General features: G+C 43.3%; 1 protein-coding gene across 1 annotated transcript in view; it reads left to right on the top strand.

The window, feature by feature from the left end:
* The first annotated feature begins 8427 nt into the window (after nucleotides 1-8427).
* LOC144768987 (zona pellucida sperm-binding protein 1-like) overlaps nucleotides 8428-9609 on the top strand; it is a 159561-nt gene continuing 158379 nt past the window's right edge. Inside the window, exon 1 of the mRNA XM_078652976.1 lies at nucleotides 8428-8629. Coding sequence (XP_078509102.1) covers nucleotides 8434-8629 — 196 coding nt within the window. The 5' untranslated portion in view covers nucleotides 8428-8433. The remainder of the gene's footprint in view (nucleotides 8630-9609) is intronic.

The following is a 9609-nucleotide window of genomic DNA, read 5'->3' as shown; positions in this document are numbered from 1 at the left end:
AGGTCCATGTGGATTAACTGGGAAGGCCATCATAGCATGCATTGCCAGCAACCACTCTGGCCATGCTCGGCAGGCGTTGCTGGTGCACCTCTATGGCTCCAAGGAATGCGCAGCCATCATGGGATGGGCAGTTAGTGGCATACACGGGTGCCACCCAAGCCTCACCTCTGAGAGCACTTACTGCATTGATCACAATGCACGGAAACCCCTGTCAGAATCTCTTCTGGTCTATCGCTGGGTTTCACCTTTGTTACAGAAAGTCTGCTCACATACAATCCACGGCTGGAAGACTTTAGTAAGAATAAGAAAAGTTCATAACCTGTGAAACAAGGGTACTTTCCAAGCAAAGGCAGTGCACACATTTCTAGTTAGACACAGTTCTTCACTGGGAAACACGTGGGGGATTTAAGTAAAAAGAGCTACGGGTGTCTGAGGCCTGAGGCCAGGAGAAAGGAGGAAGGGGAACTTCTGACTGCAACAAGTATGTAACGAGTAATTTAATCAGCACCATCTCGTCTCGGGAGCCAAGATGTGAAAGGGAGGCTTAGAGGATGAGCAGAAACATGGCTGAGGCGTGTCAGAGTCACACTAATGAGGGCGTGGCTTGAACGCCGCACAAGATGGCGGCTTAATAGCGGAGCTCCGACAGTCGTCCACCGGAACCGGCGATTTTCCCCGCATTCGCCAAGCAAATGCGAGCGCTGTTACCAGATACCGCCGCCGGAACATGAGGTGAGCGGAGTGAACTAAGCTGCTCTCCTCTAAACCGGCGGTGTCAGATTTTATCAACACTGACGCGCTTCGCTCTTCAGCGGCCGCCATTTTTGCCAGTCACGGCGCGCACCGTTCCTTTTCTTCATACGCCGCTTTTCCACTGAAATATACGTCATGCGGTTGTTTTTTATATCATGAACTATTGACTCTACTGTCTCTTCTCCATCACTTTACCGCTGCATTTGTGGAGTGTATGTGTTGCCTCAATGACAGGGAATAACGATGTTTTTTCTTATCTCCTGACTGAACGCTATTTACTCATGCGTGTTCACATACTTTTTACATCGTTCTGTCACGCAGCTTCACATTGACTTTTAGGTTATGTCAGCGTTTCAGTTTATTTTTCTCCTAGCCATGAGGTGATTTTCTCCCTCCACAATCTTCCTGATTTCCCTGAGGAGACAATATATATTTTTTGTTGCTGAACATTGTGCTTAATTTCTGCATTCCTTGATAAGGTGTGGTGTCATTACTCTTCTTTTTTCCGTTATTTATGGGGAAGCTTCGCAATCTCAAGCTTACAGCATCCAAAGCTAAACCACAGCATTCCTCAGACTCTGACTCTGCGCCTCAAGTTATGGAGGACTCTGCTCCCATTAAACCTAACAATGCTCACGGCGCAATTCCGAAAACTAATACAACAAGTAAGAATCTTCAAAATACCTCAATAAAACGTCTGAAAACAACCCCTCCATCCCCAGACTCCTCGGCGCATGCTGCGTCGATGGATCTTATTTTGGAGGAGCTCCGGGCACTCAAACCCTTCATGGCTGAGACGACTAAAACTTTGCAGTTCCTTCACGACAAATGGTCTACTCTGGAATCGAGGGTTTTATTGGTGGAACAATCTACAGAAACTCTTCATAATTCCTGCGCAAAAATTACACTTTTAGAAAAGGATATCTCTCTCTTGAAGCGACAGTCGGAGGAGTTGGAAAATCGCAACAGGAGGAATAACCTTCGCCTTTATAATCTTCCGGAACTTACAGAAGGATCCAATCCGACAGCCTTTTTCCAAACATTTTTACCAAAAATTTTGGATCTTCCTTCTTCCACCTCTCTTAACATTCAACGTGCGCACCGACTTGGTCCTAAAGTCTCCACCAAACCCAGAGGAGTCATCATGCTGTTCCTCCAGTATACTGATCTTCTCCAAGTATTATCAGCAGCAAAGACTAAAAAACAAATTATATGGGAAGGTCACAGGCTATACCTCTCTCAGGACGTTGCTAAAGTCACAGCTGATCGTCGGAAGCAGTTCCTTGATTTAAGACCGCGTTTGAGAGATCTTGGCGCTCGATATGGACTGCTACATCCTTGCCTTTTCAAAGTGACCTACAGAGAAAAAACAACTACTTTTGAAGATCCACTCATCCTGGAGGAGTTCCTTCGTCGTCATGAAGCTGTTCACATGGACACTGCAAGACCTGTCTAACCATTTTTGTTTTATCTTGCTCTCTCGATTTGTCTCCCTATATGTCTCCTGCCGTCTTTTGTTTCTAATGCTTGTGTTTCACTAAATACCTCCTATATTTCTATATCCTCCACCCGTTGTTCAATTATTGGAATACTCTCTTCTCCTCTTATTTCTCGTATGTATTTCTAATATTTTTTCCAATTTTTTATCTTTCCGCAGATCCCAACCTTGTGTCTCTCCAACCTGGTGTATTCATATGTTCATTCATTTGTTCCTTCGCTGGTTCCTCCGGTGTTCGACGATGTGAGTCTCCGTTGTTGATGTCGTCTTCTTCTGGCGTCGTCATCCCTCATTTTTCTTGCTTTCTTCGTTGTTAGTTATAATGTTACTTCTCTCTGTCCTCATTGCTCTATCTTTTCTAGTTATTTCTCTTTTCTCTTCCTTTACTCAATTCTTTCTCTTCTATTCCTTTACTTTATCATCTTTATTTTCTTTTGCTCCTTATCTCTTACATTTCCTGCTTCTCACATTTTTCTTCCACTTCTCTTCAATTTCTTACTTCTATCTTACTATATCTTACCTCATATCATTTTACTAAGATTACAAATTCCGAGTAGTTACATGGAATGTTAAAGGGTTGAATAACCCCATTAAACGCCAACGTGTCCTCACTCATTTGGCACGTCTTAAGGCCGATGTAGCTCTTATACAAGAATCCCACCTTTCGGACACAGAAGCTACTAAACTTAAACGCAGCTGGGTAGGACATGTATTTCATTCTCCTGCTTCAGGTAAAAAAAATGGTACTGTTATTTTATGTCATAAGAGGTTAAATGTTTCTGTTGTTACTCAAGAACATGATGATAATGGCCGCTGGGTTATTACTAAGCTCCTTATTGATAAAATACCTATTGTTATCTTTAATGTTTACGCACCTACAGGTGTTGATAAGTTGTTTTGGCCTGCTATTTCTGATAAATTAGTTACTCTTAATGAACAATATGTTATTTTTGGTGGTGATTGCAACCAAGTCCTAGACCCTTTTCTTGATAGAAATTCCAAAGTCAAATTTATCCCTTCCACGATGCATTCCCAATTTATTACCTCGATTCAAAACTATGCTCTAGTTGACATTTGGAGATTATGTAATCCTGACCTTAAAGAATATACGTTTTATTCCCCCACCCATCATTCACAATCTCGTATAGATTATCTATTTCTTAGTAAATCCCTAGCACAACTAGTCACCCATTCAGAAATCGGTTCCATTCTAATCTCAGACCATGCCCCCGTTTTTGTCGATATTGACCTTATCCCCTTTTCCCCTACTTCGGGACGTTGGAGATTTAATAATTCTCTACTTTTGGACCCCATTTTCACCACTAAATTTAAGACGTTCGCCTCTGAATTTTTTACATTGAATCACCTCCCTGAGTCTTCCTTTGTCACTGTTTGGGACTCTTTTAAAGCAGCCGCTAGGGGATTTATCATTAATTTTGTCTCTCAAAAGAAAAAACAGTCGATTCTTAAGTCAACTCAAATTTTGGATAAAATAAAGAAATTAGAATATACATATTATAAATCTTCCTCTGAATCTTCACTTCGTGAACTTCTCTCTGCCAAAATTGAGTTTAATAGGTTTACTACTAACGCAGCTTCCAATTCTCTTCTTAAATGTAACTCCCGCTATTATGGAGGTCAGAACAAAATGGGCAAACTTCTGGCTAACTACTTAAAAATACGCAAAGAAAGAACGAAGATTGAGTCCTTGCTAGATGCTGCCGGAGTTTCTCAATTCAAAGACAAAGATATTCTAGCTCAGTTTGTCTCATTTTACCAAACTTTATACACTCCTGAGTCTAGCCCTGATCCTGCTGACATTTTATCATATTTCCAAGATATCCCCTCCCCTCAATCTTCTCATGTTGATTTTCAATCCTTGGATTTGGACATTTCCCCTTCTGAAATTTCACGTGCGGTTTCGATCCTCCGTAGAGGCAAGGCCCCGGGACCGGACGGTTTTACTATTGAGTTTTACAATCACTTCTCCTCCCTTCTCCTCCCTAAACTTTTACTATTATTTCAGTCCTTTGTCCAATCTGGATCCTCTCAGGGATCTTTTCAGGAAGCATTAATTTGTCTCATACCCAAACCAGGTAAAGATCATACGTTATGTAAAAATTATCGCCCAATTTCCCTGGTAAACACTGATTATAAAATTTTCGCCAAAATTATAGCCCTTAGACTTGATCCTCTCCTACCAGAACTCATTGGCCCGGAGCAATCCGGATTCGTTAAGGGTCGCTTATCGTCCGATAATTCTCGTGTTTTCTTTAACATCTTAACTAAAGCGACCTCTCTTCCATCTCCTCTAGCTGCCATTTCTCTCGACGCCGAGAAGGCCTTTGATAGAATAGGATGGGATTTTATGTTTCAAGCTCTTCGTTGGTTTGGTTTTCCACCTAAATTCATTTCTCTTGTTTCCTTACTTTATTCCAGCCCCCATGCCTCCATCTTTGCCAACGGTATTACTTCTGATTATTTTCCACTTCACAGAGGAGTCCGCCAAGGGTGTCCTCTATCCCCTCTTCTTTTTATTCTAGCTTTAGAGCCCTTCTTAACTAAAATCAGACGAGATGACCACATTTCTGGTTTTCAATATAACTCCCAACAACAGGTTAAGTTATCGGTCTACGCGGATGATATTTTATTTTACTGTTCCAACCCTCAAACAACCTTGCCTTCCTTCCTTAATCAAGTATCTGCTTTCTCTACCGTATCTGGATATAAACTTAATACGGAAAAGTGTGAAATACTCCCCTTGAACCCATTATGCCACAAACATCTATTTGACACATCTGGATTCTCCTGGCAACCCTCTAAGATTAAATATTTGGGTGTCTGGTTTGCCCCTCGCCTTTCTGATACCCTAAAATTTAATTTTGAATCTCTCTCTACTAAGATCACTACTTCTACTACACGTTGGAATCCTCTCTTTCTTTCTTGGTGGGGGCGATTGGACTCCATAAAAATGATGCTGGCGCCTTTGGTTCTCTACACCATTTCTATGATTCCTATTCGCATTCCATTTCACTACTTTAAGTTAATAGATTCTATCTTGCTGAAATTTTTATGGAAAGGGAAAAGATCTCGAATAGCTCTTTCTGTTTTGAAGAGGGATAAATCTATGGGAGGTGTTAAATTCCCCAATTTTAAAGCATACCATACTGCCTTTTCTTTAAAACAAGCTTTACGCTGGCTCTCTTCTGATCTTCCGTATTATCCTCCACTTTGGCTCACGCTAGAAACATCCTTCCTTCATCCCTATGACATCAGTGAAGTTCTTTCCTTTTCCTCTAATGTCTCCTCTCTTCGATCTCCTATAATTTCCCGGACTCGCTCCCTTCTTCAACCTTATTTATTATCCTCTTATCCTTCTACTTCTTCTATTCACACTCAACCCATTTGGCATAATAAGCATCTTCAAATTCGCAATCGTTCTCTCTATTGGAAATCTTGGCACTCTCGTGGTTTAAAATGGATTTCTCAACTTATTTCTGATGCTGTTCCTCTCCCCTTTCACCTTCTTCAAGAACAATTTTCATTACCTTCCTCTACCCGTAAACAATATTTATCGCTAATCCCATCACTTCTCCAATATCTCTCCGATCTTCCCAACACCAATTCTATCCCTATACCTCATCTTTCTATCTCTAATGCCCTTGACCAATCCCCCTCTGCTTCTTTTCTTTATAAAACTTTACAATCATCGACTGAACGCTCGAAATCTAAAGTTGAGTTGGCTTGGGAAAAAGACTTGTCTCAAAACTGGCTCCCTATTTTTTGGGATAAAATTTGGTCTAAAATTCACAAAACGTCTAGAGCTGCCAATACTACCCAAACCTTATTTTTTCTTTATAATCGTACATTATATACTCCCTCTATTTTATCATCTTTCTCAGCAGACACTCCTTCCACCTGTTGGTCCTGTTCTTGTCCTATAGCTGATTTGAAACACATGCTCTTTGAATGCCCCCCCATTCTCCATTTCTGGCATTTAGTTTGGTCCCAAATCCAAAAACTTTTCAACATCACTCATCCCTTTTCCATCCTTCATATTTTTCTAGGTTCCCTTTCCCCTGATCTTCCTGGATCCCACCTCAAACTCAAACTACTGGACCTCCTGATTGCCATAGCTTTTCATCATATTACATCACATTGGAAACAGGCTAATGATGTCTCCTTCACTGCATGGTGGAATGCAGTATGTTTTAACCATCGTCTAGACACAAATTTTGTATCACCTATTTCCCTAGCAATTCAACGTGACCTTTTATGGATCCCCCTTACCGAATATTTGTCCCAGATCTCCAGACCACCTCCCATTTCTCCATTACGCAATGTCGAGGTTCAAAAACCACCATGAATGTTTTGTCTTCATATATATAAATTTATTGTTACACACTATGTTTACTTATTGTTATTTTTCAGATTTATATTTTAATGATTTTTTCCTTTCTCCTCGATACTCTAGCATTTCTTCATTTCATGTTGTTCTTTTTATTTTTATGCATAATTCTACTGTAATGTAAGAGAAAAGTTGTGATTTTTTATAACTTATGATTGTTTTTTCCTGTACTGCTACTGCTTTTTATTTCATTCCTTAATAAACTTCAAACTTAAAAAAAAAAAAAAAGAGTCACACTAATGAAACACCGCAGCCCTGCGCCTCATTATCTGATGACCTTACTCAAGACACAGACCTCTGTGGTATCCAGTCCAGGGTCTTTGTTTGCACCCGAGTCTTGTGCTCCTCATTGTATGGTGGGATCAGAAGCACTGCAAGCCCCAAAATGAAGCAAAGAAATCCGGCCTGGATCAGCTACTCACACGCGGAATTTGCAAATTTAGGTTTCTGTTTCCGTAGGTGTAAAGGGGCAGATTTACAAGCCCCTTGCGCCACTTTTAACATGGGAAAAGTGACGAAAAGTGGCGCAACCGCTTGTAAATCTGCCCCGAAGTGTTTATGCGCCTTTGTTATTTAAACTTTTCCTAATCGAATACTCAAAGACAGCTTCCGAACTATGCATGAGCTGTGCTTTTCTCACAATGTTGCCCATCAGATGTGTGCACTGAGTTTTACGCATAACTTATCCCCGTCAAGTTTCCCAGATCCGTGGGTGATGTGCTGCTCCAGGTCAGGTGTTGTCTTTGAATTGTGGGACTGGTTGTCTTGCTTATTCCATTATATGCAGGACTACAAGTCCCAGGACTCATGGAGAAAAACCTGGACTGGAACAGCATGTTAAAAGGTCTTAGATTGAATGTAGTAAGATGCACTGGCCCATAGCTTAGCTGTTGCAAACCCCCATGTCACACGCTACACAATCATTGCTTTTAGGCCAAGAATACTTTACATAAAGCAACATTTGACTATATAGGATGTTAAAAGTTAAACTACATGCACCACAATGCAAGGTGCTGATGGCTAAAAATCGACACAAGTCATGGGTTCATTTGGCAGCTATGCTGATTGGTGCAAATGCAGTTGCACATGCCAAGGTGCCACGCGGTTGCAGTTAAGCTTTATTTCGCATCTGGTGGCGTTGAATATCCCTGGGCAGGTGAAAGGATAAACCGAAGTGTCAGCTTCCGTGGCGACTTCACCCACATGCAGACTGGATACACTTAGGACTTGCACTTTGCATCGCCATGGACCGGTTCCAGTCGTGTGATTAAACCACTGGGTGCATTCTGGGAGTTGTGGTCCCGATATGCCTCAATGAACCACTGTGGATAAGCACACTTAGGAACAATGATACCTAAAACGGAAGCCTTGGATTGTAAACATGCGGCTGACAATCGATCCGCGAAAAAACCTGTAGGAGGGACAAAAAGAGATAAGCAGCGTGGGAGAGGCATTAGTTACCCACGAGTCTACTATGCACCCCAGCATTCGGCCGCTCCCGCGGTGTGCCCCCGTAATACTCTTTGGACGTCTTTGCTTATTATTATTGAAATTAGGCACTATCTCTCTCTCTCTCTCTCTCTCTCCCTCTCATGTCCAAGAGGTGGCAGCGTGGTTCAGGGCGTCCCTCACTCGTGGATACTTTCCCCTCGCTCCCTGGGAGGCTTGGTCCCACAGGTGCTCTGTATTAAGGGCTCCCCGGCCCCTTCCCATAGTTCCCGAGATTATATTGGCCTCCCCTGTCCCAGACGTTTTTGCTGCTTTTTTTGGTCAGATGGGGCGCGTCTGCGAGTTCAGCGGCCTCTGGCCCTGGGTCTGTCTCTTGGTCTTGGAGGCCTCTTTCCCTGAGCTTGCTGCAGCGGCCAACTCGGTCCTCAAGGCGCACTATGATTGCGGGGAGCACGGCCTGCAGCTCGTGGCCTCGCTGGTGCCGTGGCCTCCTGGGGACCGGGTAGATTTCCAGATACTGGGTGAGTTTGGGGTCTCAGAGGAGAGGCTGAGAGGCCGGGGTCAGTAAGACTGAAACACAAGAGTGTAACACCGCATCCGCTTTACTGACCAACATTTAAAATCTTAAACTCCAGAAAATTCGTGTAAATAAAAAAGCTGTCGATGACCGGTATTGGAGTTTTATACAGCACTCAATATCACCTGTGAGGCATTGAAACACTCTGGCGAAAGGTATCGCACTAACTAGAGTTAGTTAGTGTAATGGCCTTGAAAAAGCACAAAAGACCATTTTATCAGGACAGGCTGGTTTTGCAGTAACAGAACTTCAATTCAACTTTATATGAACGTCGACATCTTTAAAGCATCAACACAACGTCTTATATTCGACCTTCCATTCCCCCTGCCTCTTTCTCACTTACGCTACCAGATATCCTCCAATGCAGCCTCCTTGTCCTTTTGCAAAGCCCCACTCCCCACCTTCCCCTCCCCTGTGCTCCCCACCGCCAGGGGTGGCGCTGCCTATCTGACCGGCAGTACCCGGTGACGCAAGCCTGCTTGTAGGTTTTACACGAGGCTTGTGCGTACACTGCTGCTCCTGAACTTGTACGAAGGACGAGGGCTAGATACATAGGGGCAGATTTACAATAACTGGCGCATCCCCGGGGATGCGCCAGTTATTGTGCGCCGCTGCTCCGCCACCCATGGTGCGCCGCATTTATAATGCGGCGCACCATGGGGCAAAAACGGCACAGATGCGTGACGCATCTGTGCCGTAAATGCAGCGCATTGCTGGAGTTGCATCGCAAGCGCGACACAGCTCCAGCAATGCTCTGGGGGGCCCTATCTGTCCAATGCTGCGTCAAGCCTTAAGCCTGCTTCAACCAGGCGCAGGGTTTTGATGCAGCATTGGCCTAAAAGTGCCTGCGTGAAATCTTGTAGATTTCACGCAGGCACTTTTGCGAGGCGCACCTGCCCCGGAACGCCCACCCTGCGCCGAAAC

Source organism: Lissotriton helveticus, chromosome 1_1 (genome assembly GCF_964261635.1).
Source record: "Lissotriton helveticus chromosome 1_1, aLisHel1.1, whole genome shotgun sequence".
Lineage (NCBI taxonomy): Eukaryota > Metazoa > Chordata > Amphibia > Caudata > Salamandridae > Lissotriton > Lissotriton helveticus.
The sequence above is the reverse complement of the archived record's forward strand: the minus strand, read 5'-3'. Positions and strand labels throughout refer to the sequence as shown.